This window comes from Scyliorhinus canicula, chromosome 22 (assembly GCF_902713615.1).
Source record: "Scyliorhinus canicula chromosome 22, sScyCan1.1, whole genome shotgun sequence".
NCBI classification, from domain to species: domain Eukaryota; kingdom Metazoa; phylum Chordata; class Chondrichthyes; order Carcharhiniformes; family Scyliorhinidae; genus Scyliorhinus; species Scyliorhinus canicula.
In genome coordinates, this window is record NC_052167.1 from 13,278,866 (window position 1) to 13,306,830 (window position 27,965).

Genomic DNA, 27,965 nt, shown 5'->3' on the forward strand with positions numbered 1-27,965 from the left:
CTCCTGCTTCCGGAGCTGGTGGGCCAGCATCCGACTTACCTTCTCCCCGTACTCATATACCCCACCCTGCGCCCTCCTCCACTGCGCCTCCGCTTTCCGGGTGGTCAGTATATCGATCTCCGCTTGGAGACTGCGCCGCTCCTCAAAAGCCCCTCTTCCGGGACATCCGCATACCTCCTGTCCACCCTTACTATTTCTTCCACCAACTCTCCCTCTCAACCCTCTCCGCCCTCTCCCTGTGTGCCCGAATAGATATCAGCTCCCCTCTAACCACCGCCTTCAGCGCTTCCCAGACCACCCCAACTTGCACCTCCCCATTGTCATTAGCTTCCAAATACCCCTCTATACCCCTGCGGACCCGCCCACATACTTCCTCCTCTGCCAGCAGCCCCACATCTAACCTCCACAATGGGCGCTGATTCTTCCCCTCCCCACTGAATGCAGAGGGTGGTCAGATATGACTATCGCCGAATACTCCGCCCCCACCATTCTCGGGATTAGCGCCCTACTGAGGACAAAAAAGTCAATCCGGGAATAAGCCTTGTGGACATGGGAGAAAAAGGAAAACTCCCTACCTCCTGGCCTCAAAAACCTCCAAGGGTCTACCCCTCCCATCTGATCCATGAACCCCCTCAGCACTGAGGCTGCCGCCGGCCTCTTACCCGTCCTTGACCTCGAGTGATCCAAAGCTGGATCCAACACAGTGTTAAAATCCCCTCCCAAGATCAACCCCCCCGTCTCCAGGTGCGGGATCCGGCTCAACATTCGCCGCATGAAGCCTGCATCGTCCCAGTTGGGGGCGTACACATTCACCAGAACCACCCGCTCCCATTGAAGCCTACCACTCACCATTACATATCTACCTCCACTGTCCGCCACCACACTCGACGCCACAAACGACAAGCTCTTGCCAACTGAAATCGCCACCCCTCGATTCTTCGCATCTAGCCCCGAGTGAAACACCTGCCCAACCCAGCCTCTTCTCAGCCTGATCCGCCACCTTAAGGTGCGTCTCCTGGAGCATAGCCACAGCCGCACCCAGCGCCTTCAGATGCGCCAAGACCCAGGACCGCTTCACCGGTCCATTCAGCCCCCTCACGTTCCAAGTGACCAGCCGAATCTGGGAGGTCCTCCCCCTCCCACTGCGCCGGTCAGCCATAGCTCTCCCTTGGTTCACCACGTGAGACCCTCCAGGCCTGTTCCCCACGGTGGCAGACCCCCTTCCCAACCCCCCCCCATCACCAGCAGTTCCCCTTCGGCACCTACAGCAGCAACCCGGTACTCTTTCCCCCCCCCCCCTCTCCCCCCCCCCCCCCCCCCCCAAGCTCCCCCACCTCCCCCACGCTAAGGCCCCCCCTAGCTGCGTAACCCCTTCCATCGTACTTCCGTAAGTCAGCCGACTCCTGCTGACCCTGGCTGCTCCCACCATCCCAACGACCCCCCCCCCCCCCCCCCCCCCCCCCCCCCCCCGGCGCAACAACCCCCAATCCCCACTCCCAGTGCCGTCCCCGCCCACTGCTCCTCCAGCGCGGGAGGAAAGCAAGCGCTTGCATCCCAAACCCCGCCCCTCCGACCCAACACGCGTGAAAAGACGGGCACATGACCCAACGGGACCACTAACCGCTCCCCAGCCCTCCACCAGTGAAAAAACACCCAAATAAACAAATAACAGTCCCAAAAAGTGAAAAAACAAAAAGGCATCATCAAATACAACCAATAAAAGCGAAAGGATACCAAGGAGGACAAAGCCTCCGGACTATGTACATCATTCCCTAGCCCCCAGTCCTCAGTTCGAGTCCAGCTTCTCTGCCTGGACAAAAGCCCAGGCCTCCTCCGGAGAATCAAAATAGAGCTGGCGGTCCTTGTAAGTGACCCAGAGGCGGGCCGGCTGCAACAGACCAATCTTCACCCCCTTCTTGTGAAGCACTGCCTTCATCCGATTAAAACCAGCTCTTCTCTTTGCCACCTCCGCACTCCAGTCCTGGTAGATCCTGATCTCCGCATTCTCCCACTTACTACTCCTCTCCTTCGCCCATCTCAGCACACACTCACGGTCGACAAAGCCGTGAAAACGGACCAGCACCGCCCGAGGCTGCTCGTTCGGCTTGGGTTTCCTCAACAGCACTCGATGGGCACCCTCCAGCTCCAAGGGTCCCTGGAACGACCCCGCGCCCATTAGCGAGTTCAGCATCATAGCCACGTAGGCCCCAAAATCCGAACCTTCCAGCCCCTCCGGGAGGCCCAGAATCCGCAGGTTCTTCCGACGGGAGTGGTTCTCCATCTCTTCCATCCTCGCTAACCACTTCTTGTGGAGCGCCTCGTGCGACTCCACCTTCACTGCCAGGCCCAGGAGTTCGTCCTCACTCTCCGAGGCCTTTTGCCGTAGCTTTCTGATCTCCGCACCCTGAGCCGTCTGGGTCGCCATGAGCTTGGTCATAAACGGTTCTAGGACCTGTGCCTCTAAAGCAGCGCTGAAGCAGCTCCTGCTGCTCCTGCACCCACTGCTGCCACGCTGCTGGTTCCCCGCCTGCCGCCATCTTGCTTTTCCTGCCTCGCACCTTTCTCTGCTCCAAAGCCGATTTTTTGACCGCTCCGCTCCTGGTCCAGTTCGTCCACCGGCAGATAAGCATAGTGGATGTGTTCCCCCACAGGGAAAAGCCCAACCAGCACTGCTACGGGCCCTTAAAAGAGTCCAAAAGACCAAAAATAGCGGGAGCTACCGAACGTGCGGCTTAGCTCCGCATCTAATTAAGGGCCTACCAATTATTTTGGAACACAAATTAATTTTAATCAAGCTGTGTTTTTTAAATAGAGAACAGCTAACGCCAGAAGGTGACTGCAAGGCAATAACCTCACCCACTGATTCTGATGCCATTGTGAATGGTCCAGAGTAAAGTTTGCCCAGTTTATAAACCACCACTCCAATCCCAGCATGGTATTACTATGTGACCTTTGCAGTTTCCGCATCGCCTATCGCTACAACATGTTTGTAAAATTGCCCGTTTTAAGCCAGTTGATGCTAAAGACAAGCAGCTGCTAAATGCTCGATTATGTCCGACCAAATGCATTTCACTAAGAACCATGGTTTTACTTATCGTTGTTTTTTAAAAAAAATCTGAGGTTTTGATGTTGTATTAAAGAGCGTCACATCCTTGGATTCAGATTCCACATTTCTGAAGCTGGTTGATTAATCAGTGCCTCACACTTCACGCAGCATTGTACAGGGTCCACTTTCAATTCTTCCATTAATTGCTATGTCACAGTAACCTAACTGGAGGGCTCTTTGTTTCTCTCTATATCCACCCTAATAAATCACTGTCTATTTGTCAGCATAATGGAGACCAGAAACTATTCAGGTGTATACAGAATTATTCCTGCACCCTTTATCTTCCTACATGTGGCACCACTATTTAATATCCGACCTGATAATTCATGTGCAGTTTCAGATGCAGATCAAAACACGCCCTTTTTCTTCTTTTAATTAATGTTCACATATTTCTCTTGTAACAACGGATGATCTTACTCATGTAATTTGCCTTCAATGAGAAAAGCTAATTCTGGTAAACTGCAAGGCAATAATCACATCAAAAGTTTTGATGTCATTATGAATGGTGAAAGTTTATGTAGTTAAGGAACCGCCATCCGAGTCCTAGGATGATCTAATCGTAAAAACACTTGCATCTATTATTTTACTCTACCTGCACAAATTTAATCCATGTCCAATTTCCCCACGTGCCTTTGGACTGACATTCTGAGTTACAAAACTAATAATAACCAAGGCAATCCGGGTAATTGACGTGCATTGACATCCACATTAAATCTGTGAATATGATGTATATTGAATAATAAATATGTTGATTATTTGAAGGTCATTTCCATTAGAGGAATGTTGGCTGGGACAACAAGAAAACTATTTGCCCTTCATCAAACAGTGCTGTGGTTTCCAGGATGGAAGGCTTGGTGATCACAAAGATACACAAAGCTCTTTTGAAGAACTAAACTAATTTTATTAACACAACTAAATTTGAGTTTGACGCTTATTCTAAATAGCAAACATGCGTGTAAGAATTAAACTACACTTACTAACCCTATCTTTGTCATAACTATTCTATCTTAAATAGTTCTGCAATACACTGAGTCTTGTCTTCTTCAGCTCCAATCTCTAATCTCTTCCCCAAGCCCAAGAGCCAGTGTAATTTATAGCACTGTCCCTTAGCTCCCTCTAGTGGCTAGGCTTAACTCTTCACATGCTGTACATTTGTATAATGTCACATGTGCCCTGGGAGTTTAGCTGCTATCTGATTAATGAATATATGTGGTCTTGCTTTAATCTCTCATCTGAAGGACTGCATCTCTTACAATCCAGTAGTCCCTCCGTGCTACATGGAGCAACAGCCTAGCTTGAATGCTGGAGTGGGATTTACATCTGACAAAGATGCAAGGGTGCTCTTGACTCAGCCAGTCTGACCATCTTCAACAAAACAAAGTGTTCTACGATTATGTAGTACTTAGCAGATGGTGAAAGCGGTGCTTGCATGGTTAACAAAGTTTAGATGGGTTTATAACTGGAAAACTGATGAACTATTTTGAAGAAACTATTTTGAACACGTACTTTGGTGGAACCTTCTAGTTGTTTGGTTAAGGGCATATTGCTACACTGTGAACTATTGCTGAAGGCTTGTTTATAAACTGTATCACTGGCCACTACTGTGTACAGGATACATGTATATTGAATATTAAAGAGGATGAGAGCATGGTGGTAATGTTACTGAAGTAGAGGCCTGGACTGCGCCAGTGACATGAGTTCAAATCCTTCCATAGCAGCTGGGGGAATTTAAATCCAATTTTATAAATCTGAAATTAAAATGCTCTTCTCATTAATGAGAATAATAATAATCATAATGATAATATGGGATTGTCATGAACACTCATTTGATTTATGAGTGTCCTCCAGGGGAGGAAATCTGTCATCCTTACCTGTCTGGCCCAGACATAACACCAGATCCACAGCAAAACGGCTAATTCTTAACTGCCCTCCGAAGTGGCCGAACAAGCCTGACAATTATACCAAACCGCTACAGAGAGAAACACTCTGGGTTCTATCGCCAACACATGGACTGCAATGGTTCCAGAAGGTGTCTCATTACTGTGACAATATGGATATTGTATAGTAAAGGAAGTGTCAACAATTTTATGTCAATGCATCTAGCCACCAGGTGGTGATCAAGAGCAGCAGTCACATAGATCACGTGACACCCTTGATTCTGGAAGAAGGTGTTTCGGCGTGATCGAGAGCAGTCGGGTGTAACTTGTACTTTTGGAAGCCTGCCTCTTTGCAGCTCTGTCCTATATAATCTTCTGGCAGAGCTCACTCCCCGAGCTCCTATCCCCAACTACTCTCAAATTCAGCTAAAACTAAAACTTTAAAGTGTTTCTACCTTAGAAGGTCCCAGTTGCTAAGCAACGCTCACATGCTTATGCCTTTTATTTATTCTTCACGCCGTAGTCCCCTGCAAGCACAATGGAAAGACAGTTGGAACTTAACCAACCCCCACACATACAAACACCTTTGTCTAGCATCAATCTAACTATAGATATTACCTTGCCAGACAAAGAGACATTAAATTAAACTCAATTTTTGCTCAATGCTTACCAAAACAAATATAAATCCCTTAAAACTCTATTTTCCTAACACAGGACCACACAATGGCAGAAATGTTTTTAACAGCATTCTGACAGTATACAACTCTGAAAAAAAGAATCTGCTGCACATCTCCCTGAAACTTTACAGATGTTAAAAATTGAAAATGTTAGTTCAGAAATCTTTCACCTGCCTTTCAACTCAACTAGCTGCTTTGACAAATCATCATTGAGCACGTATAACTGTGACCTAATTAGGTCCATATTGAGGCCATGGAATTTGCTGATCTGATTGTAATCGTTCAATTACTCTTTTTGAAATTAAATCAAGTGGTGTATTGGTGTTAAATGGCAACACAGATAAGTCACTTAATTGCATAAATAGCTTCAAGCAGTCAGCTATTGCATACTGCATAGTTGGTGCTTAAACTTTTAACACGGTTTATGAAATGTCTCCATGGATGGAATTTTACAAAAATAAGTTGTCATGCACGCAAGCGGAACCATAAATAGATAATAGCATTAGGCAAATGTCAAAGGGTACAAAGGCACTGACTATGAAAGGCCATTTAAGGCAATATTCTGCCAATTGCAGATCCAAACGTCAACGTCTAGAGGCGACTACCCAATGCTCACTGGTGCAATTGAAAAACATTTTTATATTTAACTGACTGAACACCAGCTTAAGTATCACTATTTACACGAAGGAACAGTCTCTGGATACTTTACAATCCATGGACACTGACTGAAGAGGCAAGTGTTACTGAAAATACCCTTCCTGCGCAGGTAAAGATTAAACTGCAAAAACTAGAGCGTTCAAGAGATTGCCTGCTTCCTGAACCCTGCCCTCCCTTAAATGGGTGATTTTGTTAGCAGTTTATAAAGTAATTTAAAAAAAATAAATTTAGAGTACCCAATTCATTTTTTCCAATTAAGGGGTAATTTAGTGTGGCCAATCCACCTATCCTGCACATCCAGAGCTGGGATCGAACCTGGGACCTCGACGCCGTGAGGCTGCAGGGCTAACCCATTGCGCCACCGTGCTGCCTTTTGTAAAGTAATTTGATACGATTGAACCTGCCCGGAACCATCCCGATAAAATGAAAATAGTTTTCATTCATACCAAACACTTGTGGTCAAGGATTGAAACCACTCAAATCTGTAAGTTGCAGTAACTGAGACTTTATTCCAAAACATATTTGATACACAGAGCCCTGCCCCTAAAAATGTCTGACTGGTAAAAGGCTATGTAACATATTGTTTCTTCTAGTTATAGAAAAACAAGAAGTCTCACACATGCATATTCAAGGATATTCTGCTTCCACTAGCTGGTGTGTCAGTGACTAATTCAAGATGGTCAGCAAGAGAGCTCAGAGTGAGATGAGGAAAACCTTCTTTACTCAGGGAGTTGTTGGGGTTTGGAATGCACTGCCTGGGAGAGTGGTAGAGGTGGATTCCATAGGAGGTTTCAAAAGAAAGCTGGATATATACTTGAAAGTGATGAATTTAGAGGGCTGCAGAGATGGGGCTGGGGAATGGGACTAGCTAGGTTGCTCTTTTGGGAGCCGGAGCAGACACGATGGGCCGAATGGCCTCCTGTGCTGTAAATAATAACAATAAATATTCAAACTACATTCACCCAATTCTAACAGTATGTACCAAGCAGAAAAATGCAGGTTCCAATGAAGCACAGAATAAGACGTCATCCGTGTGTGTGTATGTGTACTCGCGTGTAGAAGGAGGCCATTCAGCCCATCAAGTCTTCACCGGCTCTTGGAAAGAGCACCCTACCCAAGGTCAGCACCTCCACCCTATCCCCATAACCCAGTAACCCCACCCAACACCAAGGGCAATTTTGGACACTAAGGGCAATTTATCATGGCCAATCCACCTAACCTGCACATCTTTGGACTGTGGGAGGAAACCGGAGCACCCGGAGGAAACCCACGCACACACAGGGAGGATGTGCAGTCTCCGCACAGACAGTATGATACATCTATGCATATATAAAATGAGTGACTGCATATTGTTGTGATCATAGTTCCAACTTTAGGTTCAGTCGGAAAAACAAAGCCTTACAAGGGTTGATTATTTTAATTTACTTGTGGGTTGGTAGTTTGCTTCTATTCTTGTTCTCACCTGTGACATCATAGTGACCAGCGCAAGACCGTCCTTGCTCAAGGCTGCTCGACAGCCAACTATCTTTTTCTAGCTGGGGGAATGAGATAGGAAAATTAATTCAAAAGTGAAGCAATAAATGATGGACTGATTTAAATATTAACTAAATCAAGTTTTGGACGAGGGATTATTCTTTTACTCTTGTGGATAGCAGTGAAAGAGTGAGAAAAGGGTCATTGGGAAAACAGGCTGCACGTCGCTTTGTGAAGATGAATGAGGTTTTGTAATGATGCAGACAGTCCTAAATAACCATAAGCTCTGGTCTAAATTTAGTGCCTGAATTTTGGGCTAATTTAAGCGATGAAAATCTAGCTCGATACCCGTGGATTCAGACTCCTTTTCAGAAAATGGTGCAGTGTACGCCCAGCAGAAGTGTGTCATTTCTGATCATGCTCATCCCTATTTTGTTCGTGCAGCTGAAGCACATCAACAATTTTTCATCGGCTCCTGGTGTCAGCAGCTGAAATAGAATGACTGCTAAATGGCTGATGAACTATTTTGTTTTTAATTGTTCTTTCTTTGAAGTGTTTGATTATGGAGTTACCACAGCTGATATTTTTCTCTGTTGCTAGCTATACATGGCATGCTTGCTGTTCCTTGGAGTTGAGTGGCTATTTAAGTGTGTAAGGAACTATCTGCCACTAGCATCCACCTTCTATTTTATGATGGGTTCCCCACAGTGTCGGCAGAGCACAACTAGAAAAACATTCTCATGTCAAGACTCCCTCCACGCTTGGAATTTTAGGCGTATATTCTTTAGTCCAGCCTTCACACACTTGAGCTACGCGGCCTGAATGCATCCACGTAACCCTGCAGATTGAAGACATGGTTCAAGCGACCCTCTCGGGCTTTTCTCCAGTGTAAGCCAAGTTCAGTAATTATCCCTTCCTAACATAAAGCCGTGAGACCCATTTTAGTCATCGTTTTGTGATGTCAAGACCTTTGAGAAGGTTGAAAGGAAATTTACGAGAACGGTACCCAGGGCTGATCGAGGGACTTGAATGAATGACCGAATCGTGATGAGGAGACTGGAGATTTTGTGCTTCTTTGAGCATTAGGGGATTAAGGGCAGTTTAAAAATTAAAAATGATAAGGCGTTAACAGAGTAGATCGTTGGAAATTGCTTCCAGTGGCAGGAGGATCGGTAATGAATAGCAAAGATGGTAATTGGTAAATAAATATCCTGGGATAAAGTAAGAGATTTTTTACACTGTGAACTAACTCTCTTATGTTCTGGAATGCACTGCTGGAAAGGATGGTGGAAGCAGAAACGGGAATTTTGTATCCACTTTGTGTATCTTTAAAGCCTCTGATGTGTTTGACCTGTTTACTTAAAGCTTTACCCAGGTGCCCTTATTTGCAAAGCGAACAAAGGACAAAACAGGTTCACAGTTTAACGCAATTTTATTCACAATTCTCTTACTCAAGAAAATATGACTCCGACTCACAGCTGAGCTTTGGGTTTTACCCGCATTTAGTAAAGGAGGCTGGCAGGCTACCATCACTCGATGTTGATGTCTTCTCTGAGTTCGAAACCCAGGGTCCTTTCTTCTTGCAATGGTTGTGCCTGGGGAACTCCCAGGTTATCGCTCAAGATCTGTTGGATGCTGCTTTCTTTATACTAGAAAGCTTGGATTGAGTCATATATATACGCTCACCACTGGTCATTGTCCGAGCCAGACCCCAACTTGTTAATGAGAAGGACAGGATACTCCTGTTTATCCATGGTGGTTCAATCAAGACCCATTGTCTTCTGAAACTCCCCTTGTCTGACCAGCCATCAGCTCATTAAGGAGTCTGATAGCTTTTTTTGTGTGATATTCGCCCGGCTGCAAAGTTGATCACCTGTGTCTGGAAGTTTGTTATATATTCATAGATTTGGAGTGGGTAATCACAAAATCCATATAGCAATAGCAGGTTTATGTCTTGACATGGGTGCTGTTGCAGGTGACCACTATCGACTCCAGCCAGGGTCTTGTGAAGCAGTTTCTGTTCCTGGCCTATGTGTATCTTCTCGGCCTGTTTTCAGTACCACAACATAAATAAGGAAAATGTGCATGGTTATGAAATGAAATGAAATGAAAATCGCTTATTGTCACGAGTACACTTCAATGAAGTTACTGCGAAAAGCCCCTAGTCGCCACATTCCGGCGCCTGTCCGGGGAGGCTGGTACGGGAATCGAACCGTGCTGCTGGCCTGCCTTGGTCTGCTTTAAAAGCCAGCGTTTAGCTGAGTGAGCTAAACCAGCCCCGGTTATGAGAAAGAACCGGGGAATGGGACTAATTGGATAGCTCTTTCGAAGTCCTACACAGACTCGATGGTCTCTTTCTGTATTGTATTATTATATTATTCATGAAAATAACCACACCAGGTCCACAAATACACATAAATCAGTAACTGAAAAGCGAAAGTAGATTGACTTTTTGAGTATAGATCCTTCATCAGAATTGTTTGCTTGAATTAAAAGATATGACCCTTGGATTTAGTACCCTTCACTTGATGACCATGTACCATTGACCTTGCATTGATTGCCATGGTGCCAGTAGGTTATAACATTGATTATTCTAGTACATGCAAACATGGGAATTAGAGGCAGGAGTAGGCCATTCAGCCCCTCAAGACTGTTCCACCATTCAATAAGATCATGGCTGATCTGATTGCAACCTCAACCCCACATTCCTGCCTACCCCCGAAAATCTATCACCCCCTTGTTAATCACTAATCTATCTAGCTCTGCCTTAAAAATATTCAGAGATTCAGTTTCCATTGCCTTTTACATAGAAACATAGAAAATAGGAACAGGAGTGGGCTATTTGGCCTTTCGAGCCTGCTCTCCCATTCAAAGAACAATGCAGCACAAGAACAGGCCCTTTGGCCCTCCAGGCCTTCGCCGATCATGGTACCTGCCTTAACTAAAACCGTGTGCACTTATGGAGACCGTATCCTTCCATTCCCACCCTATTCATTAATTTGTCTAGATGCCCCTTAAATGCTGCTATTGTACCTGCTTCCACCACCTCCCCAGGCAGCGCGTTTCATATATTTACCACCCTCTGTGTAAAAACACTTGCCTCACACATCTGTTCGAAACTTTTCTCCACGCAGTTTAAACCTATGTCCCCTAGCACTTGACTCTTCTACCCTAGGAAACAGCATCTGACTATCCACGCTGTCCATGCCACCCATAATCTTGTGGACCTATATCAGGTCGCCTCTCAATCTCCGTCGTTCTAGTGAGAACAGACCGAGTTTACCTTGCCTCTCCTCATTGCTAATGCCCTCCATACCAGGTAACATCCTAGTAAACCGCTTCTGTACCCTCTCCAAAGCATCCACATCCTTCTGGTCGTGTGGCTGCCAGAATTGTACACAATATTCCAAATGAAGCCGAACTGAGGTCCTGTACAGCTGCAACATGACTTGCCAATTTTTATATTTAATGCCCTGACTGATGAAGGCCAGCATGCCACCTTATCAATTTTGGTGCCTTCTTTACTGCCTGGCACACCTGCATGCTTACTTTCAATGACTGATGTACAAGGGCACCCAAGTCTTAGTCTACATTCTCATCTCTCAATCAGGGGCTGGTTTAGCACAGTAGGGGCTGGTTTAGCACAGTGAGCTGAACAGCTGGCTTGTAATGCAGAACAATGTCAGCAGAGCGGGTTCAATTCCCGTACCGGCCTCCCCGAACTGGCGGCGGAATGTGGCGACTAGGGGCTTTTCACAGTAACTCCATCGAAGCCTACTTGTGACAAGTTATGGGCAGCACGGTAGCACAAGTGGATAGCACTGTGGCTTTACAGCACCAGGTTCCCAGGTTTGATTCCCCGCTGGGTCACTGTCTGTGCGGAGTCTGTACATTCTCCCTTGTCTGCGTGGGTTTTCCTCTGGGTGCTCCGGTTTCCTCCCACAGTCCAAAGACGTGCAGGTTAGATGGATTGGCCATGATAAATTGCCCTTAGTGACCAAAAAGGTTAGGAGGGGTTATTGGGTTACGGGGATAGGTTGGAAGTGAGGGCTTAAGTGGGTCGGTGCAGACTCGATGGGCCGAATGGCCTCCTGCACTGTATGTTCTATAGCCATTCAGGTAATCTGCATTCCTGTTTTTGCTACCAAAGTGGATTAACACACATTTATCCACAGTATACTGCATCTGCATCTTGGGGAAGAGAGTTCCAGAGACTCATGATCCTCTGGGAGAAAATAATTCTCCTCATCCCTGTCTTGTATGAGCGACCCCTTATTTTTAAGCAGTGACCCCCTAGTTCTTGACTCTCCACATCCACTCTGTCTGTATCCCTCAGGATATTTAAGGTTTTGATCAAGTCGCCTCTTACTCCTCTAACTTCTACTAAATATAAACCTAATCTCTCCCTTTCCTCATGTCAACCTGCCTATTCGTGGTTAGACTGGTAAACCTTTCTGGATTCCTTCTACCACATTTATATTTTTCCTTGTAAAAGGAGACCGGTACTGTACACAATACTCCAGATATGGTCGTACCAATGCCCCGTACAACTGAAATGCAGCCTCCCTGCTTTTGTATATCAATTCCCCTCAAAATAAATGTTAAAATTCGATTAGCTTTCCTTTTTTTTTAAATAATTTTTATTGAAAGAGTTTTTCCATACAGACATTTACCCCTACTAATTTTTAAATTATTTACAACACAATCCCTCTAGGCAAATGTCCCTCCCTCGCCCGCCCTCTAGCGCGCACCAGTCCTCCCCCCCCCCCCCCCCCCCCCCCGGCAACCTTAACAACCAAGGCAGCCTACAGTTTCAGACATGAGCAGCGAGCAGGCTTGCCCGCGTTACAGTCGTGCGTGTCCCCCCACGACCCTTGCTGCCCCCCCCCTCCCTCCCCCCCCTCCCTCCCCCCCCTCCCCCCCTCCCCCCCCCCCCCCCCCCCCCGGGTTGCTGCTGCCACGACCCCGAACGTCTATCTCTGATCTAAAAAGTCAAGGAAAGGTTGCCACCGCCTGGCGAATCCCTGTACCGACCCTCTCAGGGCAAATTTGATCCTTTCTAGCTGAATATAGCTAGCCATATCGTTAATCCAAGTTTCAACGCTTGGAGGCCTCGCGTCCTTCCATTGAATTAATATCCTTCGTCGAGCCACTAGGGACGCAAAGGCCAGTATTCCGGCCTCCCTAGCCTCCTGTACCCCCGGTTCTACCCCGACCCCAAAGATCGCAAGCCCCCATCCTGGTTTGACCCTGGACCCCACCACCTTCGACACCGTCCTTGCCACCCCCTTCCAGAACCCTTCCAGCACCGGACATGCCCAGAACATATGCACATGGTTCGCTGGGCTTCCCAGACATCTGACACACCTGTCCTCACCCCCAAAGAACCGGCTCATCCTTGTCCCCGTCATGTGAGCTCTATGCAGCACCTTAAATTGAATGAGGCTCAGTCTCGCACACGAGGAGGAAGAGTTGACCTTCTCCAGTGCATCCGCCCACGTCCCGTCTTCTATCTGCTCTCCCAGCTCCCCTTCCCACTTGGCTTTCAGCTCCTCCCCCGATGCTGCTTCCGCCTCCTGCATTATCTTGTAGATGTCTGATATCTTCCCCCCTCCGACCCAGACCCCCGAGAGCACCCTATCACTCGCCCCCTTACTGGGGAGCAGGGGAAACCCCTCCACCTGCCGCCTAGCAAATGCCTTCACTTGTAAATATCTGAACATGTTTCCCGGGGGGAGCTCAAACTTCTCCTCCAGCCCTCCCAGGCTCGCAAACCTCCCCTCTATAAACAGGTCCTTCAGCTGCCGTATGCCCACCCTGTACCAGCTCTGAAATCCCCCGTCGATGTTCCCCGGGATGAATCTATGGTTCCCTCTTATTGGCGCCGCCAACAGACCTCCCATTTCACCCCTATGTCGCCTCCACTGCCCCCATATCTTGAGGGTGGCCGCCACCACCGGGCTCGTGGTGTACCTCGTGGGGGGGAGCGGCCATGGTGCCGTTACTAGGGCCCCCAGGCTTGTGTTGCCACAGGACGCCCTCTCCATTCGTTTCCAAGCTGCCCCCTCCCCTTTCATCATCCACTTGCGCACCATTGACACATTTGCCGCCCAGTAGTACCCCGAGAGATTGGGCAGTGCCAGCCCTCCACTGTCCCTACTCCGCTCCAAAAAGACCCTCCTCACCCTTGGGGTGCCATGCGCCCACACGTAGCTCATGATGCTACTCGTCACCTTTTTGAAGAAGGCCCTAGGGAGGAAGATGGGCAAGCACTGAAATAAAAACAAAAACCTTGGGAGGACCGTCATTTTGATTGACTGCACCCTCCCCGCCAGCGACAACGGTACCATGTCCCACCTCTTAAACTCCTCCTCCATCTGTTCCACCAGCCTGGAAAAGTTCAACTTGTGGAGGGTCCCCCAGTTCCTTGCCACCTGCACCCCTAAGTACCTAAAGCTCTTTCCTGCTCGCTTGAAGGGGAGTCTCCCAATACCCTCTCCCTGGTCCCCCGGGTGTATCACAAAAACCTCGCTTTTGCCCAAATTTAATTTGTACCCCGAAAAGTCCCCAAACTCTGCTAATAGTTCCATTATCTCCGGCATTCCCCCTTCTGGGTCTGCCACGTACAGCAGTAGATCATCCGCATACAGCGATACTCGATGTTCCTCCCCTCCCCTAGTCAGTCCTCTCCACCCCCCTGAACCCCTCAGTGCCATCGCCAACGGTTCAATCGCCAGTGCGAAAAGTAGGGGGGATAGGGGACATCCCTGCCTGGTCCCTCGGTGGAGCCCGAAATACTCCGACCTCCTCCCGTTTGTCACTACACTCGCTGTCGGGGCCGAGTAGAGCAACTTCACCCACTTAATAAACCCTTCCCCAAACCCAAACCGTTTCAACGTCTCCCACAGGTACTCCCACTCCACCCTATCGAATGCCTTCTCCGCGTCCAGCGCTACCACTATCTCAGCCTCCCCCTCCACTGCCGGCATCATAATTACATTCAGCAATCTCCGCACGTTCGTGTTGAGCTGCCGCCCCTTCACGAACCCCGTCTGGTCCTCATGGATTACCCCTGGCACACAATCCTCTATTCTAGCTGCCAGGATCTTTGCCAGCAACTTGGCATCCACGTTCAGAAGCGAGATAGGCCTGTAGGACCCGCACTGCACGGGGTCTTTATCCCGCTTCAATATCAGGGAGATCAGAGCCTGCGACATTGTCGGGGGCAGAACCCCCCCCTCTCGCGCCTCATTAAAGGCTCGTACCAGTACCGGTCCCACCAAGTCCACATTTTTCTTATAGAATTCCACCGGGAACCCATCTGGCCCCGGCGCCTTCCCCGCTTGCATCTGACCTATTCCCTTGACTAGCTCCTCTAGCCCTATTGGCGCCCCCAGCCCTTCTACCAGCCCCTCCTGGACCCTTGGGAACCTCAATTTGTTTAGGAAGTCCTCCATTCCCCCTCTCCTTGTCGGCGGCTCAGACCGATACAACTCCTTGTAAAAATCCCTGAAGACCCCGTTCACTTCTTGCCCCTTCTGCACTACCTTCCCGCCCCTCTCCTTCACTCCCCCAATCTCCCTAGCCGCATCTCGTTTGCGAAGCTGGTGTGCCAGCATCCTGCTCGCCTTTTCCCCATACTCATAGACCGCGCCCTGTGCCCTTCTCCACTGCGTCTCTGCCTTCCTGGTGGTCAGCAGGTCGAACTTGACCTGCAGGCTGCGCCGTTCTTCCAGCAGCCCCTCCTCTGGTGCCTCCGCATATCTCCTATCCACTTCCAATAGCTCCCCCACCAGCCTCTCCCTCTCCTGCCTCTCCTTTCTTTCTCTATGCGCCCTTATGGAGATCAGCTCTCCCCTGATCACTGCCTTCAGGGCCTCCCAGACCATCCCCACCTGCACCTCACCCGTGTCATTCAAGTCCAGATAGCTCTCAATGCTCTTCCGGACCCTTTTACACACCTCGTCGTCCGCTAACAGCCCCACATCCAGCCGCCACAGCGGGCGCTGGTCCCGCGCCTCCCCCATTTCCACATCCACCCAATGCGGTGCATGATCAGAGATCGCAATGGCCGAGTACTCAGCTTCCCGTACCCTCGGGATCAGCCCCCTGCTCAACACGAAGAAATCGATTCTGGAGTACACTCTATGGACGTGGGAGAAAAAGGAATACTCCCTCGCCCTCGGCCTACCAAACCTCCATGGGTCTACTCCTCCCATCTGCTCCATGTACCCCCTCAGCACTTCTGCCGCTGCCGGCCTCCTATTGGTCCTTGCGCTCGATCTGTCTAGCCCGGGGTCCAGCACTGTGTTAAAGTCCCCCCCCATGATCAAGCCCCCTGCCTCCAGTCCCGGAATGAGGCCCAATAGGCGCCTCATAAAACCCGCGTCATCCCAGTTCGGGGCATATACGTTGACCATCACCACTTTCTCCCCCTGCAGCTTACCCTTCACCATCACATACCTACCCTCCTTATCCGCCACCACCTCCTCCGCCACGAACGACACCCTCTTTCCCACCAGAATCGCCACCCCCCCGGTTCTTTGCGTCCAATCCAGAGTGGAACACCTGTCCCACCCACCCCCTTCTCAGGCGAACCTGGTCCACTACCTTCAAATGGGTCTCCTGTAACATTGCTACATCAGCCTTCAGTCCCTTCAGGTGTGAGAATACCCTTGATCTCTTGACCGGCCCATTCAACCCCCTCACGTTCCAAGTGATCAGCCGGGTCGCGGGACGACCCGCCCCCTTCCCCTGCCGATTAGCCATGTCCTGTTCCCTGCTCGCCCCGGGTCGACCCTCCCCTTCTGACCCGCTCCCCATGGCGATGTCCCCCTCCCCCCACCTCTCCAGTCCTCCACTTCCCGTTACTGGTCTTTTCAGCAGCAACCCGGTGTCCCTCCCTAACCCCCCTCCCCCCCCCCCAGGCTAGGACCCCTCCTAGCCGCGATGTACCCTCCATCGTACTCCCGTAAGTCAGCTGGTTCACGCTGACCCGGCTGCTCCTGCCCCACTCCGACTCCCCCCGGCTCGGGGGGGGGCCTCCCCCCCCTTGCCACTCCTCCCTGGCCCCGCTCCAGCGCGGGAAAGGTCGCCATTGCTAGCCACGCCCCGCACTCCTCCCCTCCCCCCTCCTCTGCCCCGCGCGCGGGAAAACAGAGGAAAGCCCGCGCTTTCGCCCTGCCACACCCCACCCCGCCATCTTCAGTTCCACCCCCGTCCCCGTCCATGCCTGTAAAAGAACCCCCCCTAGGAGCCCATATCCCCGATCTGCTCTCCCCCCCGTCCCACCTCCCCAACTTAACATTATAAATAACAGATAAATAACAAATAACAATGTACTTAACAGTCGCCCTCTACCAAACAGCATAAATAACCATAAATAACCATGAATAACCACAATAACAATAACTAAGGGAAGTTGGCAAAGGGGGAAAAAACATCAGAAGAAAAACCACAGCAAGAGTTCAAAATCCAAACAAAGAATTCAGCTGAAAGTACCCGAGCGGCTACGGCCGCCAAGTATCCCCTGGGTCTAATTCGAGTCCAGTTTCTCTTCCTGTACAAAGGCCCACGCCTCCTCTGGGGACTCAAAATAGTGGTGTTGGTTCCTGTAGGTGACCCACAAGCGCGCTGGCTGCAGCATTCCGAACCTGATCCGTTTTGCATGTAGCACCGCCTTCGTCCGGTTGTACCGGGCCCGCCGCTTTGCCACCTCCGCACTCCAGTCCTGGTAGACCCTCACCGTCGAATTCTCCCACTTGCTGCTCCTTTCCCTCTTGGCCCACTCCAGCACTCTCTCACGGTCGCTGAGTCGCTGGAACCGCACCAGCACCGCCCTCGGGGGCTCATTTGCTCTTGGCCTCCTAGCCATGACCCTGTAGGCCTCTTCCAGCTCCAGGGGCGAAGGGACGGCCCCTGCCCCCATCAGGGAGCTCAGCATTTCTGCTACATATCCCGGGAGGTCTGACCCCTCCAGGCCTTCTGCCAGGCCCAAGATCCTCAGGTTCTTCCGCCTCATTCGGGTATCCAGCTCCTCAAAACGGCTCTGCCATTTCAGGTGGAGTGCCTCGTGCACCTCTACCTTTCCCACGAGGACCGTGGCCTCCTCCTCCCTCACAGTCATCTCCTGTTGCAGCTCCCGAATCGACGCCTCTTGGGTCGCCTGGGCTCCCATCAGCCTGGTGGTCGTCGCATTCATTGACTCCAAGAGCTCCATTTTCAGCTCCGTAAAGAAGCGCAGGAGAGCGGCCTGCTGCTCCTCCGCCCATTTCCTCCATTCCTCGGGTGTTCCACCGGCCGCCATTTTGGTCTTCTTCCCCCGCTTTTTTTTGGGAGCTGCTGTTGCTTTCTTTACCACCCCACTCCGGGTACCGACCATAAAGTTGGTCTGGTTCTCTTCAGGGAGCCTTCCCCCACCGGGATTTGTCCTTACAGCTCCGTTGGGGCCCTCCAATCGGCCCGAAAACACCTTTGTAGCAGGAGCAGCCAAACGTGCGACTTAGCTGGTCATAGCCGCAACCGGAAGTCCGATTAGCTTTCCTAACTACTTGCTGTACTTGGATACTAGATTTTTGTGATTTGTGTACGAGGACACCCAGATCCCTCTGCACTCTTGAGCTTTGCAATCCCTCACCATATAGATGAGAAGCAGTTTTATTCTTCCTGCCAAAATGGACAATTTCACATTTTCCCACATTATACTCCATTTGCCAGATATTTTCCCATTCACTTAACTTTTCTATGTTTCTTCAGAGCCTCCTTATGTCCTCTTCACAATTTACTTTCCTCCCTATCTTTGCGCCATCAGCAAATTCAGCAACCGTACCTTCAGTCCCTTCATCCAAGTCAGTTATATAAATTGTTAAAAGTTGAGGTCTCAGCCTCAAATTTAACAAAAGGTTATATTAATACTATCTGATTAATTTTAGATCAGATTTGACAGTCTCATCAAATAATTCGCCTAAATGTCTGACCGCAATTTTTTTAAAATTACATAATTCGTTTGACTTTTACTGAGGTGGAACCTTGAATTCAGAGCCTAGAACATGAGGGATTTATTAATAGGTGAAGCATAAGGAGAAAAAAGTGTCATTTATAACAAAGACATACAGCAACTTGGCTCAGTAAAACATTGATGCATTTAATTTGGCTGCCACCTTTGTGTAGATGAAGTTAATATTGATTAGAAGTTAGTAGAAGTTAGTAAATATATCAACTTTTCTTGCTGACTATATTTGTAGCTCATTTTACTTTTGCTAATCCCTTTCTTTGGTCTTGTATCTTAATCGCTGTTTATTCTCACTTTTTCAGGTTGTCTTGGTCTTTGCTCTGAGCATTGGTGCACTTGTAATATACTTCATAGATTCTTCAGAGTAAGTACCACAATACCTTTAAAGCTTTGTTTTTCTATTTATAGTTTTGTACACGCTTTTGGGGTAATTGAAGAACTAACACACATAGAACATAGAACATGTTAATAAATGTTTCCAACATATGAAATATTTTTCTGCTGTTCTATATTTTTTAATTTTTAAATGATTTAAAAGTATGAAGTACGTAACTTTGGGAACATTTTAATGTGTTCTCCTTGCCTTTTTCTTAACAGTTAGCCGATGGCTCCTTTCTCCTGGATACATTTGTTTTACATTGGGATTGCAGTCTAGAGGAAATTAGCTGTTTTCTCATATAATTTGTCAATAGGAGGATCACTTTTATTTATGTTAAGTCTTTGCTTCTTGCATTGTCAACATTGCAAAGGGAAGTATTTTTTGAACATCGCTCTATGCTCGATAACTAGAGGATGCCGATTTTAGGTAATCGGCAAAAGAAGCTGATGGGAAATGCGTTGTTTTCCACAGTGAGCTGCTATGATCTGGAATGCACTGCCTGGACTGGTGGTGGAAGCAGATTCAGTAGTAACTTTCAAAAGAGATGAATATCTCCTTGAAGTGGAATATTTTGCAAGGCTCCAGATAAAGAGCAGGAGTGCAGGACTAATTAGATAGTTTTCACAAAGAGCAGGCATGATGATGTCTGTTAGCAGGGCTGACAAAGTGCTGGAAGCATTCGGCAGGTCAGGCAGCATCTGTGGAGAGTGATGCAGAGGTAATATTTCACGTTGATGATCTATCAGCAGAACTCAAAAAAATTATAGATTTAACAGTTTATAAGCGGGCCCAGAGCCAGGGGGGAAAAAAATGGTGAGGGGTTGGGGAGATTGAAAGAACGGAAGGGGAGGTCTGACTTCGGGCGGAGTGACCAGAAGTAATTAAATGAGAAAGGGGATGATAGTGCAAGGCAAAAAAGAGGGTGTTAATGAATAATGAAGAAACAAAAGATATCTCCAGAGGGGATGTAAATGCCGACCACACGTACCACGACCAGACCCTGCTGTCCAAGAACATGTTTTAACATATAATATGCAGATGAGGGAAACTTTGTCAACTTTCTCTACACAGTATGATGTTGATCAAATGAAACTGCCAAATTAGAAGGCACCATGTAACTAATGGCCTTAAATGCTCAGCTGACAGTGACAAGTTTCTACCATTGGTTCCAAACCTTTTTGAAAAACACTGTTATAAGAAACAAAACTTTTAGGTTTATGTTTCAACAGTATTTTATATCCGCCCCCTCACCCCCACAACATTTGGCATCATGCCTTTTATTAGCATTGTCTCATGCTTCAGTTCAGTGAATTGAGAAACACAATGGAATCTTCAATGAACACTAACCACCTAGCACTTGTCACGAACCGTCCAGTGAAATTGAACATATCAATAGTATTACAATAAAACACTTAGCTGTTTTAAATAATGGACATTTTGCAAGTTTTTTTTTGTTCTAAGCCACCTACCCAACGTCAAAATGAAATTGATGGTAGATGATCCATGGTGAGAAGCCGGGAATGGAAACTGATGGGATTTGGTGAACATTTGCACCATATTGCAGATGAAATATTTCAGTCCTTTTATTGGTCGACTGGGTAGAACAGGGGAAACGGAAACAATAGTCTACTTCTACAAATCTTACGTATTACCATTTTGTAAACAGAAAATGCACTGGGTTCATTGTACTCCACTGAAGTGGCCATGGACTGATTTCCTTCTGAGTCACATTGGTTACAGATGTTTGGGAAGAGGAGAGTGCACAAATGTCATTGGTGCTATTTCATTTGACTTTTTTGCTTCCCTTGCAACACACAACCCTGATATCATTCATCCCAGTCTGCTGAAGGGAATACAAAACATCTGAAGTACTTTTCTCATTAGCTGCTTTGCAAAGCTTTGGTGGCGGCAGCAAGTTTGTCGAAAGCTATCTGGTGCTTACAAGTTTTCTTTTCCTGAGAAAAGCTACATACTAACATTTTACTAATGGAATCTGCCATCAAAAATAACTTGATCTAATACCAGCTCTTTCTCCCATTCATTTCCTCTTTAAAATATCAAATTATTAGTTCATCAAGGTAAGATGTGCATGCTCTTGTTTTACTCTCTAAATTGTATTAGACACATTTGCATTGCTGAGGAATGTAGATACGTTAGAGATGTAGCGTTGAGTAGAACTGCTGTTCAAATACAGAAGCATGCAGTCCCTCACCCACTTACTTTCGGACAGTCCTGTTGAACTTATTAGCGCTGCCTTTCTCTTCAGTTAGACCTTTCTGTTGTACAACCATGTTAGTGTAGACATTTGCTGATTTGGGAATGCTTTCTGTAGATAGCTAATAGCAATGCATGAACTAGAAATGGCCGCCATTGTTCACGTTTGTTTTGGTAGAACAATTTTATTTATTTTTTGTTGATAAAATGTATGACAATGTTTTTGACACAACTTCAGCAGTTTTGGTGTGATGTTTTTGCATTTGAATTATTTTGTAGGGCAAACGATCACGGGAAATGCAACCGTTGGGTGTTATAGTTGCCTGAATTGATTTTCTTGCAAATCTCTTCTGGCAAATAACTGGGACCAGAGGCCTTTTCCCTTCACCTACTTATTGAGAGATGCTCTACTTTATCAATGATTAGTTGCTTAATGTTATCTATTTTAGATGCTGAAGCAGATATTAGTCCATTCTAGTGTGCAATGTTTCTGTTTCACTGACTGTGATTCCTCATTCATTTGATCAATGCGAGCGCTAAAACTTTCACAACTTATTGATGAAAAGTGCTGAAATTCTAGTGAATTTCAGTTTGTACATTTTTATTTAAGAATTTTTACATTAGCTTTCCTGTTAAGATTCTTAATTGATAGATGCAAGAAACAAAGTTAATATTGTAATACTATAAACACTAAAATATATAGCTTAATTGCCAAAATATTGATTTTCTACGGATTTTGTTCAGCAACATTGCTCGTGGCTATAAAATGAGCTGCAGGAGAATTACCCCGTTTAACTGGAGTGATGCTTTCCTTTGCTTTTCAAATAGATCAATCATGATTTTAAAAGATGGAGTCCAGAGCCTCCAGAACTTGTATAGCAGCACGTATAGTCCAGCATCACACACAATCAAGGGTAACTTGGTGCACACAGCATGTCAATTTATCCAACATCATTGAAACAAAAATGAAGATTTCACCTTGCATTTTGTGCTTATTGCAAAAAAACTCGAGTGCTGTTATTGTGGGAACTCGAGGAGCAACTGGTGTCACTGAAATGTATTCATGAGGATAAGAGCTGCGTGGACATCACCTTCCGGAAGGTGGTCACCCCACAGATTAAGAAAGTGCAGGCAGAGGGAGACTGAGTGGCAGGCAAACAGACCAGCAAGACAAGGCAGTTAGTTCAACAGTCCTCTGAGGACACCCCACTTTCTAACTTCTGGAGAGAGCAGCGCGAGTCATGGCCAGAGTACCATGGGTGGCTCTGCAGAGAAGGAGAAGACAGGAGCACAATAATGGTAGGGGATTTTGTAGTTAGGGAAAGACAGGCTGTGGTTGCGGACCTGATTCCAGGATGCTATGTTGCCTCCCTGGTGACGTGCCACAGATAGCACTGAGCGGCTATGGAGCATTCTGCGGGATGCACAGCCAGAGGTCATGGTTCACATTGGTACCTATGATGTGAGTAGAAAAAGGGAAGAGGTCCTACAGACCAGGTTTAGGGAGTTACGAAAGAGATTAGCAAGCAGAACTTCAAAGGTAGTAATCTCCCGAGGGACACGTGCTGGTCAGGATATCAATAGGAGAACATACCAGATGAATGTGTGGCTGAAGATGTGCGTCCGGAAGGAGGGTTTCACATTCCTCGGGCATTGGAATGATTCTGGGGAAGGTGGGATCTGTACAAGCCAGTGATAAACACCTGATCAGGATGAATGTCCGAGCGGAAAGACTTCCTCGTGTTCTTGGGGGGGGGGGGGGTTAAACTAGATTGGCAAGTGGCTGGGAACCTGGCGGCAGATTCAAATAGGTCAAATTCAGATCGGGGAACAGGAGACAGAAAATTAGCGAGTTACTCTGAAAGAAAAAAGAAGCAAAGGTTAAAGGTTTTACAGCACAGGGATTTGTCAGTGTTAATAAGGTACTTATTTAAATGCACGGAGTATCGCAAACAAAGCCAGTGACCTGAGGCCACAAATAGACACATGGCAGCATGATATCATAACCATAATGGATACTTGACTTAAAGAGGGGGGAACAATTCTTGAACTGCACTCGAAGAGAACCTTTTCGCCGGTATATCACGAGCCCAAAGAGAGGGAGCATAATTCTAGAATTTAGTCTTAGGAATTGGAGTTGGGCAAGTGTGTGAAGTAGCAGTGGGTGAACATTTTGGAGATAGTGACCATAATGCAGTTCGATTTAACATTATTATGGAAAAGGATAAAGATAGAACGGGGGGGGGAGTTCTGAATTGAGGAGAAACAATATTTTTAAATGCCGAGAGGGGATCTGGCAAAAGTGGACTGGTTACAGCTACTTGAAGGGAAGTCAGTGGCAGACCATTCAAACGCAAGATTCTACAGACGGTGTCGACATGGCCCCTCAGAGGAAAAGGGTGGTAGTGCCAAATCTAGAGCCCCCTGGTTATCCAGAAATATACAGGGTAAGATAAAGCAGGAAAAAAACGTTTATGACGGTGGTAAAAAAACATAAAACTGTAGAAAGCCTAGAGGAGTATAGAAAGTGCAGAGGTGAAATAAAAAAGGAAACCAGGAAAGGATATGGGAAAACTGTTGAAAGGAAAACCCAAAGATGTTTATCAGTACATCAGGAAAATAACAAAGGAAAAAGTAGGGACCATCAGAGATGTACAAGGTAACTTATGCATGAATGCAGAAGATCGAATTTATTTATTGTCACGTGTACCAAGGTACAGTGATAAGTATTGTTCTGTGTCAATTTCAGACAGATCATTCCATACATGAAAATACAAACATAAAATACACAATGTAAATACATAGACACAGCCATCGGGTGAAGCATACAGGAGTGTAGTGCTACTCAGTAGAGATGATGTGTGAAGAGATCAGTTCAGTCCATAAGAGGGTCATTCAAGAGTCTGGTAACAGCAGGGAAGAAGCTGTTTTTGAATCAGTTTGTGCGTGTTCTCAGACTTTTGTATCTCCTTCCCAATGGGTGAAGTTGGAAGAGTGAATAAGCCGGGCGGGAGGGGGTCTTTGGTTGTGCTGCCCCCTTTCCCAAGGCAGCGGAAGGTGTAGACAGAGTCAATGGGTGGGAGGCGGGTTCGTGTGATGGACTGGGCTGTGTTCACGACTGGGCAGCATTCTTAACGAGTACTTTGTCTCTCTCTTCACAATGGAGAGGGATGATGTAGACATTCTAATTAATGAGGAGGATTGTGAAATATTAGATACAATAAACATAATGAGAGAGAAAGTACTGGAGGGACTTATCTCCTTGAAGGTGGATAAATGACCAGGACCAGGCTGTTAAAGGAAGCCAGAAAGGAAATAGCCGATGCTTAGAGAATAAATTTTCAATCTTCACTAGATACAGGTGAGGTACCAGAGGATTGACGGTCTGCCAACATTGTACAACTATTTAAAAAGGGTGTGATAGATAGGCATGTCAGCGTGACTTTGGTGATGTGAAAATAATTAGAATCAATTCTGCTTGACAGGTTAAACTCCACTTAGAAAGGAATGGTTTAATTGGGGATAATCAGCATCATTTTCTCAGGGGAAGGTGATGTCTTACTAATTTTAACACGTTTATTGAGGAAGTAACCAGGAAGATTGATGAGGGGAATGCAGTGGATGTTGGCTGCATGGATTTCAGCAAAGCATTTGACAAGGTCCCGTACGGCAGACTGGTCAGAAAGGTCATTGCACGGGCAGCCCAGTGGAGCAGTGGTTAGCCCTGCTGTCTCTCGGCACCGAGGTCCCAGGTTCATTCCCGGCTCTGGGTCACTGTCCATGTGGAGTTTGTACATTCTCCCTGTGTTTTCGTGGATTTCATCCCCACAACACACAGATGTGTAGGGTAGGCGGATTGGCCACACTAAATTGCCCCTTAATTGGAAAAAATGAAATGGGTACTCTTAAGTTTTCAAAAAAAGGTTTTAAAAAGCCATTGCTAACGGGATACAGTGGAAAGTGGTGAATTGGATCCAAAATTGACTCATTGACTGGAAACAAAGGATCAATGGATGTTTTTGCAAATGGAAAGTGATTTCCAGTCATCTTTCACAGGGTTTAGTGTTGGGTAGCTTGCTGTTTTTAGTATATATTAATGATTTGGACTTAATTGTGGGAGGCATGACTGGGAAATGTGCAGATGGCAAAATTGGCCACGTAGTTGTGAAGAGAATTGATGTCAACTCCAGAATAATATCAATGGTTTAGTTGAGCGGGTGAAGAAGTGGCAAATGGAATTCAATGTGGGTAATGCATTTGGGGAGGGCAAACAAACCAGGCAAACAGTGAAACTGTGTAACGTGCTGGTTAGGCTGCAGCTAGAATTTTGTATGCAGTTCTGATCAACACATTACAGGAAGGATGTAAATACTATGGACAGGGTACAGAGGAGGAATAGAAGAATGTTGCCAGAGTTTGCAGATTGCAGCTATGGGGAAAGATGGATCAGTTGGTGTTGTTTTCTTTAGACCAGAGGAGATTGAAGGGTGACTTAATTTGACAACACCCTTTATGGACCATTCACCAGGGTGAATGTTGAACTCTGGCAACATCCTATGAGTGACTGGGTCATATATGCATCTATCAGTTTTATGGGCAACGGAACGATGATGTTCATGGGCTAGTCGCTCGCATTCAACAAGAATAGATAGTCACCATTTTAAGGCCCTGGTGTCATTGCAAACAACATTGAATTGTAGCCTATGTTACAAGTGTGAGATTTGTAAGATTGTTAAGTTTTTAGACTGTGTTTCTAATTTTGGGGTAAAATGGAAGAATGAAGGGGTCATTTGACCTGTTCTGAATTCTACTGACAGCAAACCTGGGCGGTTTGATTATTAAAGATTGAAGGGAAGGCCCGTATTGTTTTACTGGGAAGAAGGTGGAAAGATGTTCACATTTGCACATAATGGCAGATGCATCTGTGCTAACTGTGGAAAGACTGATATCTTCCAAAGTCCGAGGAAGATGTTAAGAATGTCAGGTTTTGTAAATGGTTATGCATTAACTTTCTTTTTAATTTAAAGATGGAATTGAGTTAGGAGTCAAAAGGATAGTTAATTAGCATTTCTCCCTGGATACAAAGCCTATGTGATTCATATTACCGGGAAAAGGGGGGGGGGTGGGTGGGCTTGAGGAAGGAATGGTACATTAGAAACCCTTGTATTGTGAGGTTACAGGGTTTATTTCTCTCTTTAAAGTATTACTGAACCTCGTAATCAGAGAGCAAGGGAGCATAAAGAGGTGGCAGAACTCTATGGTTCACCGCACAGGAATGCTGGTGGGATCTTGTGCTTGAATTTAAAAGACCAAATTCAAGAGGATTTAAAACGAGGCTGGAATATTCGCCTTGCTTGAGCTAGAGGGAGAATCTCCAGGAAAACATTCACCTTGAAAGACACTTATGGGGTTTGAAGTTACCAGCCTGGGAAAGGAAATACAATAGAAGTAAACCTTTGAGAACTAAGAATCACTTTGGGTGGGTTCTGGGAGAATTAAATGTCAGCTTAAGGAACAGTGTAAAGTGTAACTGTGAAGCGGTAGATTTTTGGTTGTTTTAAATATTAAAGGGGGGAAGATTCTGTTCTGTAGTTTAAAGGGTTTAGTCTGTGTTGCTTAGCTTGTTGTAAAAGAACTTTAAAACTTGAATTCTTGTATTTTGTGACCCTTTAAATTGGTCACTGGAAATTTGAATTTCTTTTTAAAAGTTATCAATCTCTGTGGAGATTGTAATACTGTATCGACCAATATTGGGTTTGCTCTGGTCATCAGCAAGGCACGGTCAGGATATTGTTCAGGGCATCAGTGGCCCATGTCACTTCTGAAGGACATGGGTGATGATTCATTCCATGTGTCCCATAAAAATAATTTGAAATAAAAGCAGAAAATGCTGGCAGTACTCAGCAGGTCAGCCAGCATCTGTAAAGAAATAGAGTTAACATTTCGGGTCAATGACCTTCCCTCAGATCTGGGCCGGGCAGTAGGCTCCTTTCATCATTAATCTGGCAGTCGGGTTACTAAACCTGTTTTGAGGTCCATACATCTCCAGGAGAGAAGGCGTGATAGAAAATCAGTTCATGCTTAGGGGAAGGTGAACTGCACATTTCAAAATAAAAATGAATGACCCTTGTGTCTTCTTGCCAGAACAGTTGCAGCTGCTGATGTGGTGGAGATGTTCGTACTGTCCTGGGATGCGGCTTTATCTTAAGAAGCTGAAATGAGGGCACTGGCTAAAGATGATATTGAGGGATGTGTGCCTTTGCTGTGAGCTTTGCAGGAATGGGTGGCACAGTGGATAGCACTGTTCCACCATAGTGCCACAAACCCATGTTGATTCTGGCCTTGGCTGACTGTGGAGTTTGCACTTTCTCCCCGTGTCTGCGTGGGTTTCCTCTGGGCACTCCGGTTTCCTCCCACAGTCCAAAGATGTGCAGGTTAGGTGGATTGGCTGTGCTAATTTGCCCCTTAGTGTCAGGTTAGGTGAGGTTACAGGGAATGGGGTAGGAGAGTGGGTCTGGGTAGTGTGCTCTTTGGGAGGGTTGGTGCAGACCCAATGGGCCGAAAGGCCTCC

The 27,965-nt window shown here is 46.7% G+C and overlaps 1 protein-coding gene across 25 annotated transcripts in view; it reads left to right on the forward strand.

The window, feature by feature from the left end:
* The window catches only part of kcnma1a (potassium large conductance calcium-activated channel, subfamily M, alpha member 1a), an 838,366-nt gene that overhangs the window by 369,499 nt on the left and 440,902 nt on the right, over positions 1-27,965 (forward strand). For 14 of the 25 annotated variants that reach the window (XM_038783288.1, XM_038783287.1, XM_038783293.1 and 11 more), the window contains exons 3-4: positions 19,104-19,165; positions 21,250-21,258. In XM_038783288.1, the coding sequence (XP_038639216.1) occupies positions 19,104-19,165; positions 21,250-21,258 (71 nt within the window). The remainder of the gene's footprint in view (positions 1-19,103; positions 19,166-21,249; positions 21,259-27,965) is intronic. The other 11 variants (XM_038783290.1, XM_038783294.1, XM_038783305.1 and 8 more) reach the window with 1 other exon arrangement.